Source organism: Anarhichas minor, unplaced genomic scaffold (genome assembly GCF_050575085.1).
Source record: "Anarhichas minor isolate MPS153535 unplaced genomic scaffold, ASM5057508v1 ptg000154l, whole genome shotgun sequence".
Lineage (NCBI taxonomy): Eukaryota > Metazoa > Chordata > Actinopteri > Perciformes > Anarhichadidae > Anarhichas > Anarhichas minor.
In genome coordinates, this window is record NW_027466600.1 from 119,508 (window position 1) to 137,500 (window position 17,993).

At 46.8% G+C, this 17,993-nt stretch overlaps 3 protein-coding genes across 9 annotated transcripts in view; all 3 read left to right on the top strand.

Moving 5' to 3' along the window:
• The window catches only part of LOC142943696 (uncharacterized), a 21,262-nt gene extending 20,550 nt beyond the window's left edge, over window positions 1-712 (top strand). Inside the window, exon 22 of the mRNA XM_076085343.1 lies at window positions 575-712. Coding sequence (XP_075941458.1) covers window positions 575-609 — 35 coding nt within the window. The 3' untranslated portion in view covers window positions 610-712. The remainder of the gene's footprint in view (window positions 1-574) is intronic.
• On the top strand, window positions 454-13,795 carry znf318 (zinc finger protein 318). Of its 2 annotated transcripts, none has more exons than XM_076085347.1 (11): window positions 454-870; window positions 2,118-2,227; window positions 2,344-2,956; window positions 3,146-4,355; window positions 4,465-4,553; window positions 4,647-4,746; window positions 4,829-5,145; window positions 5,825-6,016; window positions 7,437-7,530; window positions 8,002-8,120; window positions 10,478-13,795. In XM_076085347.1, exons 1-11 carry the CDS (start codon window positions 631-633, stop codon window positions 12,956-12,958), a joined length of 5,565 nt encoding a protein of 1,854 aa, XP_075941462.1. In that variant the 5' UTR covers window positions 454-630; the 3' UTR covers window positions 12,959-13,795. The 2 variants fall into 2 exon arrangements, with proteins under 2 accessions (XP_075941462.1, XP_075941463.1); XM_076085348.1 differs by having other exon boundaries at window positions 5,828-6,016.
• A 1,412-nt stretch (window positions 13,796-15,207) lies between these two features.
• Window positions 15,208-17,993, top strand: part of ppp2r5d (protein phosphatase 2, regulatory subunit B', delta) — a 20,951-nt gene continuing 18,165 nt past the window's right edge. For 2 of the 6 annotated variants that reach the window (XR_012952129.1, XM_076085350.1), the window contains exons 1-3: window positions 15,211-15,460; window positions 16,813-16,902; window positions 17,341-17,518. Coding sequence is in view for 5 of the 6 variants with exons in the window: in XM_076085350.1 (XP_075941465.1) it covers window positions 15,332-15,460; window positions 16,813-16,902; window positions 17,341-17,518 (397 nt within the window). In the remaining variant the exon portion in view is untranslated. Of the gene's footprint in view, window positions 15,488-16,812; window positions 16,903-17,340; window positions 17,519-17,993 lie in introns of all 6 variants that reach the window. The other 4 variants (XM_076085354.1, XM_076085353.1, XM_076085349.1 and 1 more) reach the window with 4 other exon arrangements.

The following is a 17,993-nucleotide window of genomic DNA, read 5'->3' on the forward strand; positions in this document are numbered from 1 at the left end:
CTCATCAAACACTCAGGAATGATGTATAAAGTGTTTAGTCTCTCCAGCTCTCTCTGACTTTAGTTGTATTCATAATAAAGTTATTGAGGGAAACATCAGATCATGAAAACACAAATCTTTCTAATAAATGCAGAAAGTTGTTTGTGGTCGTTTTGTTCAGACAACAATGAACATTTATTTAAACCAGATGTTGAATCAGAAACCTAATCAAATATAAAGCTTGAGTTTAATCTGTGATCTGTCACAATATCATATATTATATTATATTTTACTTGTATTATATAATATATATTATATTACATCATTATATGATATATTAAATGATATCATATAATTATATTATATCATATTATATTATATATTATATGATATGAGGTGGAACGTGTTCAGTTCCTCGTGGTTCCTGAAGGAGGCAGCAGCAGCTCGTGCGGTCTGTTTTATTTCCGACCGTAGAAGAAGAACCGGGAGGTTTTGTGTGTGTGTGTGTGTGTGTAGAGAATGCTCGAGGTGCAGAGAATCTGTGTTTTTATATCACAATAACTTCATAATTAATCATTCAAAGTTTCGTGTTTAGTGTTAAATAAACGCTGGAGACTTCCCGCCGGTTGATCACGTGGTAAAGGAGGAGAGATGTACCGAGGTCGACCTCCAGCGAGAGGAGGCTACGGGCCTCCGTTCGAAGGCCGAGGACCTCCTCCTCCGAGGCCGTACCCGGTACCTAACCCGGGCTACAGAGACGACCGGAACCGGCCCAGGCCTCCGTTCCACCCGGACTCGTACCGCCGCTCTCCGCCGCGCAGGAGGTACCCGTCCCCCGGGTCAGGAGGCCACCGAGGCGGGGAGTACTGGTCCGGTGGTCCGCAGAGAGAGGTGAGACATCCGGCTCCTTCGGGCTCAACGTGTGAGAATGTAACGCTATCCTGTTAGCTTGTTTTGTTGTTAGCATTAGCACCTCTGCACCAAACTCCATTGAAAACACGGTCGATTTATCAGAGACACGCTGTGTGTTTATTACCAAACCAGGTTACTTTTTAACTTTTACTGTTAATTGTATATTTTTATTGTAAGTTGTGTCACTAAAACACGTCGTTAGCTAGCGTTAAGCTAACGTTAGCTCATCGTAAACCACCGGTGTCAACTCACTCTAAAGTCGGTGTTTCTTCAGTTATGCAGCTCATCGATTTGATAGAACAACGTAATATTTCTTTAAGTGTTGTTGAAGTACTGTTCATATGAAGTAACGTTGTTTGTTGGTTCATGTTTTGTAGCTTTAATTATCTGATTTATGAATGCAGGTCTGAGGTGTCTCTAAACTGTCTCTGGTACTAGTGACCCTCTCATATGTATTAATGTATTATAATACTGTGACGTTACGGGGACTCATTTATCCCATCATGCAGTGCATTTCAAGCTTATGTTTTCAGTTCTGTCGTTGTAGTGATTTTGCATCGGGTGGGAGATGTGAGCGCATCTCTAAAGAGAACGACCACAAATCTGTAGTGTTTCTTTAAATCACCGTCATGCTGAGCCCGTCAAGCTGAGCCCGTCAAGTCACGTCACGCTGAGCCCGTCAAGTCACGTCACGCTGAGCCCCGTCACGTCACGCTGAGCCCCGTCAGGTCACGCTTATCCCCGTCGGGTCAGGTCACGCTTAACCCCGGCACGTCAAGTCACGTCTAACCCTGTCACGCTTAACCCCGTCAAGTCAAGTCACGCTTAACCCCGGCACGCTTAGTCGCGTCAGGCACGCTAAACCCCGTCACGCTTAGTCGCGTCAGGCACGCTAAACCCCATCAAGTCAAGTCACGCTTAACCCCGTCACGCTTAGTCGCGTCACGCTTAGTCGCGTCACGTCACACTTAGCCCCGTCAGGACACGCTTAGCCACGTATCGTCGCGCTTAGTTCTGGTTCGGACTAGAACAGCAACCGTAAACATCTCTGATGGAACAAATATTAAGAATATATCTGTTTTGAGGTGCATGTTTCGCACTTTATCTTTCTATGTGAGAAATTGGTTGCCTATTTCTCAAAATGGTTGCCACTGTCACAGGTAATCAGGTGTTCCTGTCTGAGGAAGCCACGAGACATAAATATATTTTATCGTTGTGTGTCGCAGAGGTCTCCATCACCTCGAGGGTCGGGTCCCATCGACCACAACCTTGTCATCACCGTGGGCAACGAGCTGACTGGACCATCTGGCTCCGCCCCTTCACGCCATCATGACAGGTACTGGTGGAAACAGAATTCTTATTGGCTCATGAGACTACTGATGGATGGCGATGTGAACACCTATCAGTTTTCACGACACGTTTGTTCAATCTCAATCTCGTGTGTCTGTACAGAGACTACCCTCCTCGACCCGAGTACGAGCGGAGCCGGAGCCGACCTCGCAGCCGCAGTCCCGACCGCAGCCGGGCCAAGAGTCAGGGACGGAGCAAGAGTCAGGTGAGGAGCAAGAGCCGGCCCCGCAGCCAGAGCCGTAGTCCGGACCGGAGCCGAGCCAAGAGCCGGGGCTGGAGCCGGAGCAAGAGCCGCAGTCCGGTTCGGAGCCGGGCCAAGAGCCGGGGTCGGAGCCGGAGTAAGAGCCGCAGTCCGGACCGGAGCCGGGCCAAGAGCAGGGCCAAGAGCCGGGGCCGGAGCAAGAGCCGCAGTCCGGACCGGAGCCGGGCCAAGAGCCGGGGCAGGAGCAAGAGCCGTCCCCGCAGCAGGTCTAGATCTCGGTCCAGGTCCAGAGGGCGGAGCCACGGACGCAGTAAGAGCAGACAGAGGAGTCGCAGTGCGAGTAGCAGCAGCTCGAGCTCGAGCAGCAGAGACGACAGTGATGACAAGTCAGGAAAAGGCTTCAAAGAGCTGGAGACGGCTCGACGCAGGAAGGAGCTGGAGGAGATGCTGAGTCTGCCGACAAAATCCATCCTGAAGAAACGCAACGACTCCGAGGACTCGCCGTCACTCAGGGTAAGCTGCACAGCAACAACCTAAACCCCTAAAAAACACATCGCAGAATGGAGTGTTCCTAAACTGATCTGTTTATAATGATGCCGGTTAAAAATACTAAATATATTGTCTCATTCAATAAAAAGTTCTAGTCATGAAGATGGTCTGTGGTCCAAAGGCGTCACTCTGCTCTGTCTCTCTGTGTTCCAGACCACCGACTCCCCCCGAGGTCCAGAGGGCTCCAACATTTCCCGGGTGGCTGACCAGCTGCTGCAGGCTGTGAAGGGCATGGAGCCTCACATGGTGGCCTCCATGCTGTCAGAGCTGCGGTCCGACCCTCAGATGGCTCACCGCACCGGCCTTGACGCCGAGATCAAAGAGATCCTCAATCTCCTGGGGGGGCCGGCGGGGGCCAAGCCTCAGGAGAAGGTGGACGACATCGACGACGAGGAGAAGTTCCTGTACGGAGACTCGGAGGAGCCCAAACCTCCGCTGGTGTCCGAGCCAATCCGACACCACGGGCTGGATCTGTATGGAGACGTGACCGAGGAGGCTCTGTACGGAGACTACCCCCAACAGAAACACGTCATCGCTCAGACATACGGCCTTCCGCCGGGGGCCTCGCCTCACCTTCAGGCCCCTCCCACCACGGGGGAGGTGGATGTGAGGTACGCGAGCCAGCCCTCCATCAGCCCCGACCGCAACATCACGGTCCAGGTGCTGAACTCTGCTTTACTGCCGGGGATGGAGCCGCTGGAGGAGGGCGAGCGCCAGGCACTGGAGGAGTACGAGAAGATCCAGGACCTGCTGAAGACCATCGGCCTGGACTTGGGCGTGACCGAGATCAGCAAGATGGCCGCCAGGACCAAAGAGCGTCTCCACGGAAACAAGCCGCCTCCGAAGACGCCCACGCGCAGCAGGCGGTACTCCTCCGGCAGTTCGGACGGCAGCCGGGGCCGCAGGAGGCGGAGCCGCAGCAGTAGCTCCAGCAGCAGCAGCCGGAGTCGCAGCCGCGGGCGGGGGGGCAGCTGGAGCAGTGGTGGCGGCAGGAAGAGCTCAGCGCCGCCCAAATCTCACAAAGACGTCAAAGAGTCGATCACCGGGCCGAGCGTTGCAGTGCCGCCGCCACACAAAGAGCTGGTGCCACAAACCCCCGACCCCAACGTCCTGCCTGCTCACCCCGGGGTCCCCATACCCCCCTACCCCCCCTCACAGGTCCACGGCATGATGCCCCCCAACTTCCCCCCGCCGGGTTACAGCCAGTACGGAAACTACCTTCCCTACATGCACCAGCAGTGGCCGCCCATGTACCCGCCCCCCAACATGGCCCTGCCCCCCCAAACCGGCCCAGATGAGTTCACCCCCACTCTACCCTACAAACACCCCTACAGCAAACTGGCCCCAGAGCCGGGGGCCAAAGGTCTGTCAAGTATTACAGCAAAGTTCAGCTTGTTGGTCAGAACCAGAAGAAGAGGTGACAGGAAGTCGTGGTCGGATTAGTTGATGTAACTCGTTTGTTTTGTCGTCAGGTTCGGTGAAGAATTCTGCTCCGGGCGGTGAGAAGGGAAAAGTCAGCAGAGTGTCTGAAGAGCAGAACAACGAGAGCCAGAAACAAAAGGTGTCTCCTCCACTCCATGATGTTCAGTGAACGGTAGTTGAAACCCGGGAGAGGAGAACCCCGACTGACATCCTGTTTGTGTGCTGTGTTCAGGTTCTGGAGGAGAGAGAGAAGCTGAAGCAGGAGAGAGATGTCCGGATGAAGAAGAAAGAGTATCTGATGAAGGAGCTGGAGAGGCTCAGGAAGCAACAAGGTGAGTTCACACGTGCCCTTTGTCACCTTTGTCCTCCTGGAGACACAGTACAGCTGACGGAGAGGAGGGTGTGTTTTTTCAGGGGAGCTCCTGAGGAAGAAGCGGCGGGAGAAGGGCGGCCACAAAGACCCTCTGCTGCAGGAGATCAGCCACCTGCAGGAGGAGGTCATGGCTCAGATCTCCAACCTGCGGAAAGAGCATGAGGCCGCTGAGAAGAAACGCAACGAGATCGAGAAGATAGCGCTTATCCTCGGCCTGATCCCGTCCGACCGGCCCCGCAGGACCGTCAAACCGCCGGAGGACGAGGAGGACGAGTCGCCGCCGCCGCCAGAGAAGAAGAAATGTGAGGTGCAGAGGAGTCCTGAGGGCCCGCCGGCCGCCAGCAGCTCCACCATAAAGGTACAAACACCTACAGAGGAGGTAAAACAGGAAGTACTTCTGAATCATAGCTAGGGCTCCTGACCTGGTCCATTTAGCTGATTAACGGCTAAATATTCTGTTACTGAGCTGTGATTCATTGTCAGATAACAAGCGGGTAACCTGATCTATGAGGTCTCACCTGCTGAGTTTAGCTTTATTTCCTCAGTAGAAACTCTTTCTACTTTGCTTCACATTAAAAGCCTGTCACGAAAGCCACCGACAGGCTTTTACTCTGAAGTGTTCTCTGTAGGAAGTGTTGAGTTTTATTGACGGTAGTTTAACTGCGATTGATTTAAAAAAAGAAACCTGGAAGAACAGGATGTTATTTGAGTGGTCTTCGTCGTCTCTCGGGTCGGAATAATCAAGATCGTCTTGATCTTGTTTGAACACAGATAGCTCAGAGGTTTGTTTCTCATCAGCTTCAGTGATGACAGAAAGTTTACTGTAAACTGTAAAGCGAGTTAGAAGTTCCAATCGATATCAAAGCGACTGCCAGATTCTCTCTCGTTGAGTAGCGTCTCTGAGGCCGGAGTTCACTGAAGGTAAGAAACTTTTAACATTCCACATTTAACGACAGAACTGTTTGTAGTTTGACTGAATCCTGACCGTGTCCACTTGTCTCCCGCCGCGTTGACTCTCCTCCATCTTTGTTTCTTAGCAGACCTCAGCGACGGCGGTGCCGTCGTCGAGAGCGTCTCCGGACGAGCCGTCCGCCGATGCCCCTCCGACTCCGCCCCCGGAGCCGTTTGAATACTACGACGCTGGAAACCACTGGTGCAAAAACTGTAACGTCACCTCTGGTTCCATGTTTGATTATTTCACACACTTGCACAGCAAAACGCACCGAAAGGTTTGTTTTTAATGTCTTCCACCTTTTGTAGTCGACGTCTATCTAGAATCACTTTGATTATTGATCAGTAAATATTGATAGAAGTCCAGCTGATGTTCCAACAATTTAACTCTAGACTAACCTTCTGTTTCTACTGTGATAAAGTTAACTCCAGCTTGTTCTAGGCTACTTTTACTGTGAAACTCTTGAAACGGGAAGCGGTTCCTGTTTAAATCTAAGCTTCCAGCTGATTTCTTCTTCTTCTGTTGCTCATAGGATCTTTGTCTCTTTGATCAGAGTTCAGTCAGAACGTCTACCGAACTAAAGAACGTCTAGTGAACGTCTACCGAACTAAAGAACGTCTAGTGAACGTCTACCGAACTCAAGGGCGTCTAGTGACCGTCTACCGAACTCAAGGGCGTCTAGTGACCGTCTACCGAACTAAAGGGCGTCTAGTGACCGTCTACCGAACTAAAGGGCGTCTAGTGACCGTCTACCGAACTAAAGGGCGTCTAGTGACCGTCTACCGAACTAAAGGGCGTCTAGTGACCGTCTACCGAGCTAAAGGGCGTCTAGTGACCGTCTACCGAACTAAAGGGCGTCTAGTGACCGTCTACCGAACTAAAGGGCGTCTAGTGACCGTCTACCGAGCTAAAGGGCGTCTAGTGACCGTCTACCGAGCTAAAGGGCGCCTAGTGACCGTCTACCGAGCTAAAGGGCGCCTAGTGACCGTCTACCGAGCTAAAGGGCGCCTAGTGACCGTCTACCGAGCTAAAGGGCGTCTAGTGACCGTCTACCGAGCTAAAGGGCGTCTAGTGACCGTCTACCGAGCTAAAGGGCGTCTAGTGACCGTCTACCGAGCTAAAGGGCGTCTAGTGACCGTCTACCGAGCTAAAGGGCGTCTAGTGACCGTCTACCGAGCTAAAGGGCGTCTAGTGACCGTCTACCGAGCTAAAGGGCGTCTAGTGACCGTCTACCGAGCTAAAGGGCGTCTAGTGACCGTCTACCGAGCTAAAGGGCGTCTAGTGACCGTCTACCGAGCCAGAGAACGTCTACCGAGCCAGAGAACGTCTACCGAGCCAGAGAACGTCTACCGAGCCAGAGAACGTCTACCGAGCCAGAGAACGTCTACCGAACGTCTAGTGAACGTCTACCGAACGTCTAGTGAACGTCTACCGAACGTCTAGTGAACGTCTACCGAACGTCTAGTGAACGTCTACCGAACGTCTAGTAAACGTCTACCGAACGTCTAGTGAACGTCTACCGAACGTCTAGTGAACGTCTACCGAACTAAAGAACGTATATTAGTAAAGTCGTACATGTAGACTCGTCCTCTCATCGGACTCATTCAGCTCTCATGTGAACTCTTAATTGGTAGTCTACGTCAGCTTTACCACACCGCATGTTCCTCCAGGTGTAACTCCTCTCTTTGGTTCCTCAGACTCTGGACCCGTACGACCGGCCCTGGGCTTCCACTCCCACCAAAATCAGCAAGAACCTGCTGTCGGAAGAGAAGCTGACGAAACCCGCCAAAGGTAGGCATCAATGCACATCCATCACTTTCCTAAAAGTTCTCTCGACGCTGCTTTGTGTCCCGATGATGCCGGTGTTCGAGCCCCTGAATGTTGTTAGCCGTCTTTTGCTTCCAGGTGGATCTCTGCTGCAGTTTCTGTGTCTCTTAATGAAAACAGTGCTAACCAAAGAGACAAAAGACTCTCACGGAGCTACAGAGGAGACGTCTGTGATGTCAGTTCATTAGTGTTTCATGTGTCCAGTGAAGGCTGCTGTAAAACGTAACGTTCTGCAGTAACTTCTGGCAAGGTGCTGCTCATTCCCTCAAACAACCGTCCTTATTTGATCTGTACACCATCTCCACGTGTTCTGTAATCACATGTCACCTCTCTGACAGGATCTGGCACACGTCCGACCAGGTAAAACACGATTGACGTTGGCTTTATGGCCGCTGTGTGTTTTAAAAAAACGGGCTGCGTGTGTTTTTGCTGCAGGTTCAGAGTTCCTGCTGCCCGTCAGAGGATTCTTCTGCCTGCTATGCAAACAGTTTTATGGAGACGCCATCTGTGCAGAAGAGCACGTCACCACTCACGCCCACAACGAGAAATACAAGGTATTTAAGCCCCGTCCCCTGTTTTGCTCTGCAGGAACTCATGGAATGTCTGGTGTGTCGGGACGCGTACCGTTTAGTGTTTTGTTGATAATTAAGAAAATAACCACTGGTGTGTCCATTGTCTCTGGTTCTGCCTTTGATTCCTGGAATAATAATAATTAAAGCTGCAAGCAGCGATGTACGGGCCCTCGCACCTTCCCGCGTCTCGGTGGTACTGCCGGGATGCCGGAAGAAGCGGCCATAAATATCTGCGACATCAGACAGTGTGCCCACAAGTTAGATGTATTTTTAATGCTTGGACTGTGTGACGCTGGAAATTATGAAGTGCAAATATTCCACCAGTTCCTGTATCCACTTTGTGGCACTAGAGAACACGCGCAAACATGCATTATGTTGCTCTATATCAAGTATAGACCACATCATGTAAATGTCATGTAAGTCGGATTCAGTTTGTCACATAACGCTGTCTTCCTGTTGCCAGTAGGTGGCGCTATGACTTTGAGTGAAAATTGGCTTGTAGACATCCTCAGGCCATGAGTGTTATCAAGTTTGGGACAGATTTGAGCAAGTCCAGTGGAGTTACATCAGCTTGTTGTTTAATGGCGAATCACGTACAATGGCCGCCACGCCACGGCTACGCCATTCCATCAAATGTAAAGCTTTGAGTATCTTTTAATTGCAACGGTCTTTAGATTATACTGACCAAATTTGAAAAGGATCTGACAAAGTCCCTAGGAGGAGTTCGTTAAAGCAGAGTTCTTCTACAGGGGGTCCGGGACCCCTAGGAGGTCCGCGGAGGTACTGCAGGGGGTCCGCGAAATCTTTGGTTGATTAGAATATTATTTATTTATTTATTTATTTATTTTCCAAACATGAATCTGTCCATTATTTTAGTAGTTCAGTATTGTATGCAAGATAACAGGTATCTTTATGCATGGCAGTGGCACTAATAGGCCATCACTCATTTTAGTTTCCACATTTATGTTTAAAATGAAAACATCAATTTGAATAGCTAGTATGCATGATTATCATGCAATTAACAGACAATGTTGATATTGGCATTGTTATCAGCTGACAAGGTATGTTTAGGAGATCTAGGATGGCGCCGCAGATGGCTGCCTCGGTGTGTTGGTGGTCATTGTTTTGTGTTGTTTTTGTTGTAAATACTGTTTTATGCTGCGATACCCGAAGCTCTTTCACCAGAGACGAGCTCATAAACATCAGGGGAACAACTCCAGCGGACTTACTCACTGTTGATTGTTGTTCAATGTTATTGTCTAATGTTATGCACCACCTGCCATGACAAATTCTTTGTATGTTACATACATTGGCAATAAACGATTCTGATTCTAAATGGTAGCGGCACGGCCTCCCTACTCACTGTACCTTGCACATGTTTAAAATAAAAACATGAATATATGAACCTGTGTATTATTTGAATAGCTTGGTATTGAATGCACAATAAAGAGGTATGTTTATACATGGCACTAGGCCCAGTTTAATATAAAACACAATTTTATACAATATATATAGTCGGGGGTCCCTGCTCCATCTCGCTATCAGTTTGGGGGTCCTTGGCCTAAAAAACGTTGAAGACCCCTGCGTTAATGTATAGTGACTTGAAATCAAGGGAAAATTCACACAAAAATGAAAATGGCCGACTTCCTGTTAATTTTAGAGCATTGTCACAAGACACTTTTTTTTTTAAGTCTTCATGTGATACATGTTCCTACCAAATTTCATACATGTAGGTCAAACGTAGCGCTGGGGCTGCGTTTTGTGGAGTTACATCAGCTTGTTGTAATCACGTAAAATGGCTGCCACGCTACGGCTACGCCATTCCATCAAACATAAAGCTTTGAGTATCTTTTAATTGCAAAGGTCTTTGGATTATACTGACCAAATTTCATTCGAGAGAATAATAATTCCTACAGTTTCAATAGGGACCTCGCGGCCCGACGTTGTCTGTGCTCGCGCCCTAATAATGTGCCCAACAGACCATAACTAGAAAGGCTCTGCTGAATCCACCCCGTGATTCGGAAGTGTTTCAGGTTCTTCGTCAAGTTCCATGAACATAAAACCAAACCTACAGACAAAACAAACCAAAAACAATGTTTGTTTGTCACCTTTTTAAATGATGTGTATGCAAAATGTTGTAGTTTGTAAAAAGTCCCAGTGAAACCGAAAACCAGAACCCTCCAGGTTTGGTGGATGGTGGGTGTTCATTAAGTGAAATCAGTCCCATGTTTCCAGGCTCTAGTTTTATTTTCAAAAAGTATTTCAGTTATCATTTGATGTTCTGGTTCAGAAGTATTTCTCACTCTCTTGTCTTTCTGTTTCAACGCCTCCTTCCCCAGAAACAAATGTACCAGAACCCTTTGTATGAACAGAGGAGGAACCTGGACCGGCAGGCCGGACTGGCCTCCGAGACCAGCGGGAAGAAACGCAAACATGAGGACGAAGACAAGAGCAACAAGGACGAAAAGTCCAAACACAAAAAGGAGAAAAAGGACAAGGAGAAAAAGAAGGAAGAGTCCGACACTGTTCAGAAGGAGGAGAAAATTAAAAAGGAGGATGCGGAGGCAAAGCCGAGCAAGAAAGAGGAGGAATTTAACAATGCCAAAAGCCTGGAAGAGGAGAGGCCTTCGTACAGCAAGAAAGATGAGGATGAAAAGTTTAAAAGCAGCAAGAAGGATGATAAATATCGCTCCAGCAGAGAGGAAGAGGAGAGGGGTAAACGCAGCAGGAAGGACGACGACGACCGATACAAATACAGAGAAGAGGAATGTCAGTACCGGTATCGCAGGGAGGAAGAGGACCGATATGACAACCGTCCCAAATACGGGCCGAGAGATGCCGAGTATAAATACGATCTGTATTCAGATTTCAGATCCAAACATGACGAAGGGAAACTTAAGGCTGAGAAGGAAGCTTTTAAAAAGCTTGAGCCAGGAAAACCACCTGGGAAACCAGATACCAACAAGCCTGAACCTCCGCCGAAGCCCTTCGACCCGCCCAAAATCCTCTGTGGACCCAGTCCGGCCATGAGGGCAAAGCTCCGCAAGCAGAGTCTGGAAATCGGCAAACCACCACCACCGCCTCCGGCTGCGACCGTGACTCCTACCTTTGGGAAGTTCACATGGAAGAAGAAAGAGAGTATTCTGGCGAAGGAGGCAGAGAAAGTTGCCGCAGAGTTCATCAAAGAAGACGAAGCGGCTGCAAAGCAGAACCCGGTCTCGGCGGAGGATTCTTTTGCTAAATCTATGGCCGTTGCCAAGGAGATCGCCCACAAGCTCGGGGGCCAGAACACCACGCCTCCTTGGGTGTACAACCGGGCCACCCGGGGAAGGATCCGGCCTAACCTCCCTGCACCTGCTGCAGTCTTAAGGAAAACCACCATGATGGGTAAACCCGCCCCTCTGAATACCTTCCTCTCCATTAAACCCCAAAACACAGGATTGCTAGGATCTGCTCCGAAAGAACCACCCTTATTCTCTGACAGTCTCACCAGGGCTCTCAATGCCCAGAATGCACTGCTGGAAGATAAACCTCAGCCACCAAGTGGTCCTCCTGGGACATTCGAGGCAATGCCTCCACCACCGGTGTCGAGACCTGCACCATTGGAGGCTAAAGCTCAACCTCCGGTGTCAAGACCTGCACCATTGGAGGCTAAAGCTCCACCTCCGATGTCAAGACCTGCACCATTGGAGGCTAAACCTGCGCTGCCGGTTTCTAAACCTGCGCCGCCGGTTTCTAAACCTGCGCCAATCGAGGCAAAGCCTGCACCATCTGTGGCAATACCGGCACAACCAACAATGATAAAGATCGTGTCCGACGTGGCAGCTCCTGGCGTCCCAGAGGGCGAGCAAACTCGCACAGTTTTTGTCAAGCCTCCACCTTTCATGAACATAGGCGATGGACCTCATAAGTCTGACAAACTTAAGAGTAACCTGGCTGCAGCTAAAGCCCAGGACTTATTCAACATCTTCTACAGCAGGGTTGACCAATCGGGAACCTCCTCCATCACCAAACCAGCGACGGACACCAGCGCTGATGGGAGAAGTGCCAATAAAAGTCAGCTTCCTACCACGCAACCACCAAAACCACAACCTCAGCTTCTAACTCGGTCCCAACCTCCATCTGAGGTCTGCAAATCTCCACAATCAGGCTCACCAAGTCCCCAAACTCGGCCAGAATCACTCATTCAAATTGAATCTGTTTGGTCTTTGCAGCCTTCCCCAACTCCACCACCTGAGGTGGCTCCGTCTGAAACCCAGCCAAGACTGAAGCCACCAGCCCAGTCTGAGGCTCAGAGTGCACCCCAAAACCAGTCCTTGACTCCTAACGCTCAGTCCCAAACCAAGCCTTCTGAGTTGGAACCAACACCTCAAATGCAGTCCCCGCCCAAACTGGCCCCTCAAATCCACACAGACCCCCAACCAGACCAGAACAGCCAGTCCCTGCTTCATCTAGAGACCCTTCCTGAAACTGCTCCAGAACCTGCTCCCAAGCCAGGCCCCAAAACTAGAGGCAAGGCGACTCCGACAAAGAGAACCCCTCCTGCCCCCCGCCCTGTCCGGCAAACTAGATCTCAAACCAGATACCAGACCCGCCAGCAGCAGAGCCAGTCCGAGCCTGAGCCGGCTTCAGGAGATTCTGACTCGGCAGCTTCGGACCCAAAGGGGCTGGACTCGGCTGATCCCGGTTCAGGGTTGCTGCTGGAGGAGGGGACGCCCAGCGAGGAGGACCCTCCGCTGATGGAGATCACCCCCGAGACCCTGGGCCTCCCCGCAGACATGACCTCTCTGGACTTTGATTACAATTTTAACTTTGAGTAACAGCTGACCTTAAAACCAGGAAGTCTCTGATCAGTAATCGACTGGACTAGAAAGATGCTGACAGACTTTGAGACTTTTAAGACATTTAAGAAACCTTGTTGTCGTCTTCTCCAGAGTCCGGGACTCGTCTCTATAGAGTCCCAGACCCTAGAGACGTCCGGGTCTCTAGACCTGCAATCTTTTATTAAAAACAAGAAGTCCCCTAAAGACACAAACAAACAAGACATCCCCTAAAGACACAAACATCAAAATCCATTTACTAAAAAGAGTTCTACGGTTCTTAACACGGTTCAGGCTGAGAACATTTCAGGGCTGGAGGACGATTAACGGGACAAGAAAGCTGAAAAATGAGCAGAGTTAGATTTATTTTTAGCCGTTCCTCTAATCTTTCTCGTATATTACTGGATGATATTTTTAGTTTGTGACCCACAGAAAAAAAAAAACACCACAGCAAAGCACATGTTCGGTCACCAATGTTTCGGGGTTTTGACCAAACTGATATCTGACCCAACTGTGGGGATCAAATGTGAACGCGTCTCTGTGTCCTTATGTCCTCATGTCCTCATGTCTCCTCCTGCAGGTAAAGTACCCGACACACCACCTCCTGTTTTTCTTGTTTATTTCTCCTCTTATTAAAACCAGTTGGACCAAAAAGCAGCTCAGTTGTTGGTTCTCGTGTTAAACTGAAGATCCAGGATCTGATTCCTGTAGAAGTGCAGCAGGTTTGTGTTGGACCTCACTGATCTGAGGTCAGTGGTGATGTGAGAGAAACCAAACTCGTCTCAATGAATCTGTTGTTGCTTCAAGTAGAGTTTCAATAAAAGTTAAGAAACATCAGCAGCTCTGTGTCCTGATTATCCACTGTTAATATAATGTACTTTATCATACTCTGAGGTACTTGGACTTCCTACTTCTTCATTACATTACTTTTTACTGTACTACATCTCAGAGGTAACTATTGTACTTTTTACTGTACCACATTTATTTATCAGAGTATTATATATAGATATAGATGTATATAGATAGATATCTAGATATATCTATATATCTAGATATCTATATCTAGATATATATATCTATATATCTAGATATATATATCTATATCTAGATATATATATCTATATCTAGATATCTAGATCTATATCTAGATATCTAGATCTATATCTAGATATCTAGATCTATATCTAGATATATCTCTATATCTAGATATATCTCTATATCTAGATATATCTCTATATCTAGATATATCTCTATATCTAGATATATCTCTATATCTAGATAGATCTCTATATCTAGATAGATCTCTATATCTAGATAGATCTAGATAGATCTAGATAGATAGATATCTAGATCTATCTAGATCTATCTAGATATAGAGATCTATCTAGATAGATATCTAGATCTAGATAGATCTAGATAGATCTAGATATCTATCTAGATAGATCTAGATAGATCTCTATATCTAGATAGATCTAGATAGATCTAGATATCTATCTAGATAGATCTAGATAGATCTAGATATCTATCTAGATAGATCTAGATAGATCTAGATATCTATCTAGATAGATCTAGATAGATCTAGATATCTATCTAGATAGATCTAGATATCTATCTAGATAGATCTAGATATCTATCTAGATATCTATCTAGATAGATCTAGATATCTATCTAGATAGATCTAGATATCTATCTATCTAGATCTATCTAGATCTAGATAGATATATCTAGATAGATCTAGATATCTATCTATCTAGATCTATCTAGATCTAGATAGATATATCTAGATCTAGATAGATCTAGATCTAGATAGATCTAGATCTAGATAGATCTAGATCTAGATAGATCTAGATCTAGATAGATCTAGATCTATCTAGATCTAGATCTATCTAGATCTATATAGATCTAGATCTATATAGATCTAGATCTATCTATCTAGATCTAGATAGATAGATCTAGATAGATAGATCTAGATCTAGATAGATCTATATCTATATAGATCTAGATCTAGATAGATCTATATCTATCTAGATCTAGATAGATCTATATCTATCTAGATCTAGATCTATCTATATAGATAGATATCTATCTAGATCTAGATATCTATCTAGATATATATATATCTATATATATATCTATATATATATCTATATCTATATATATTATTCTCTATCATGAGTACTTGTACTTTTGGTACTTTAAGTATATTTTAATGCGAATACTACATTATAATATATATTATTCCAGCTGTGGCTGGAGGTGTTTTGTTGCTAGGGAGGACTCTTCTCCTTCCTCATCACTGAACTCACAGGCAGCCAATCACAAAAATCCCTCCATGCATTGCTAGGCAGGGTGTCCGCCTCAGCAGCCAATCGGATGGCCCGGACCGGAGCTGAGACAGACCGAGTGACAGCGGCTGATTCCCGGGGAAGATCATCACGGAGTCACGGTGGAAACATCCAGACTCCTCCAGACACTATGCCGAACAAAACCAAGAAGGAGAAGGTGAGCCGGAGTCTTCTCTCAGTTTAGGTATAAACATGGCGGCTTTGAAACGAACATTATTTATAGATTACTTTATATTTCATCGAGGACCGTTAGCGGCTTACATGCTAACACATCAAGCTAACCTGCTGAGGCCCAGCGAGCAGGGGACCGCTAAGCTAACGGCTAGTGAGGCGTTAGCTGGCATGGAGCATCAATGCTAACTAACGCTAGCTGGTAGAATGAGCCGTTTGTCGCCGCCTGTAACGTTTATCTTGATTCATTTAACATTAGTAGATATTATATAATATATGTAATATATATTTATATATAATAGTGTGACGTCATTCATTTAAACATGACATTTGTGATGCTAACCAGCTGTTAGCCGTTAGCTCCGCCAGACTGATTTTATTATCAGAATCATGTGAAGAGCATCTGACCAGAGAGTAGTGTGTACTTTATACACTCTTTAACTAGTAATACCTCAGTGTAGAAGTACTGTCACAAAGTGTCATCATCAAAACGTTCTGGAAGGACCAACAGTAGAAGTACTCGTTATATATATAATATATACTTGTATTATAATTATTGATGCAGTAATGTTGAAGCTCAGTCTTATTCTGCAGATTATTTCTGTTTCATCCCAGATGTTTGAGATGACGTCATCATGACAGTCCAAACACAAACATATTCAGTTTATTTGATGTAAAACTTCTTCTTTATTTCTTTTAAAATCACTTTTAAGGAGCAGAAACGTATTTACTGTCTTTATCTGGAGCTCTCTACCACCTTTCATGTCATTGTGTACATGTAGTATTTCTTCTCCTTATTGATTATCTTTATTATTTATATTATATATATATATACAACCTCTGGATGAATACAGTTCTGTCTATTATTAATAATTATTTATATTTCTATTTCTGTCTCGTCTTATCTCAGCTGGATGTTTGCTTCGTTGTCATGGAGATGGATCTGTTTATATCAGTGTCAGTCACATGACAGTAGATCCCATGTCTATGCTAAAGCTAGATGTGGCTAAAGCTAGATGTGGCTAAAGCTAGATGTGGCTAAAGCTACATACGGCTAAAGCTAGTTTGCGTTGGAGTCCAAGTGGTTTAGATCAGTTAAACAGTCAAACTAGTTTTGTTATCACATTATTGTTAGATACATAAAAAATACCAAATATTTGTTTTAATTATCTTTGTGTTTTGGACTGAATAACAGATTTGTATTTGTTAAAGTATTGATCTGGTTTGTGTATGAATGGATCAGTGGAGCAACAGATCTCCTTTTATATGCAAACAAGTTCCATCAGTAAAATACAGTTTGAACTAATGTTTACTTCCTGTTGTCTTGTGTGTCAACAGGAAATGGCTAAATGTGCTAAAAGCGGCATGAAGAACAGCAACAGCTGCGGTGGGGGGGGCAAAGAGGCTGCTGCAGAGAACTCAGACGAGGTGAGTGTTTGAATGTAAACACTCACATGTGACTTCATCATATGTGTAAAACATATCTCCTCCCATAGTGGCTCCTCTCATGGTAACTCCTCTCATGGTATCTCCTCCCATAGTGGCTCCTCCCATCAGGGTGTGAACATGTTAAAGCGCTGTGATTGGTCGAGAGACTAGAAAGGAGCTTTACCAGTACAAGTACAGTCCATTCAGTCCTTCAATCCTTCAGGACCACTTTTAATGGTTAATGGAGTCAAAGCACAGGACTACAGCTCCCAGAATGCTTCACTGTGTGTGTGTGTGTGTGTGTGTGTGTGTGTGTGTGTGTGTGTGTGTGTGTGTGTGTGTGTGTGTGTGTGTGTGTGTGTGTGTGTGTGTGTGTGTGTGTGTGTGTGTGTGTGTGTGTGTGTGTGTGTGTGTGTGTGTGTGTGTGTGTGTGTGCAGTCCCAGCAGCAGCAGAGCGGCAGTAAGCGTCCCAGTAACAGCACCCCCCCTCCCACCCAGCTGAACAAGATCAAGTACTCTGGAGGTCCTCAGCTGGTGAAGAAGGAGCGCCGCCAGAGCTCCTCCCGCTTCAGCCTCACCAAGAACAGGGAGCTGCAGAAGTTACCTGCTCTCAAAGGTGAGTCTGTGATCAATACACAACACTCTGAGTCTCTGTGATCAATACACAACACTCTGAGTCTCTGTGATCAATATACAACACTCTGAGTCTCTGTTGTCAATACACAACACACTCTGAGTCTCTGTTGTCAATACACAACACACTCTGAGTCTCTGTTGTCAATACACAACACTCTGAGTCTCTGTTGTCAATACACAACACACTCTGAGTCTCTGTTGTCAATACACAACACTCTGAGTCTCTGTTGTCAATACACAACACACTCTGAGTCTCTGTTGTCAATACACAACACACTGAGCCTCTGTGATCAATACACAACACACTCTGAGTCTCTGTCAATACACAACACACTCTGAGCCTCTGTGATCAATACACAACACACTGAGCCTCTGTGATCAATACACAACACACTGAGCCTCTGATCAATACACAACACTCTGAGCCTCTGTGATCAATACACAACACTCTGAGC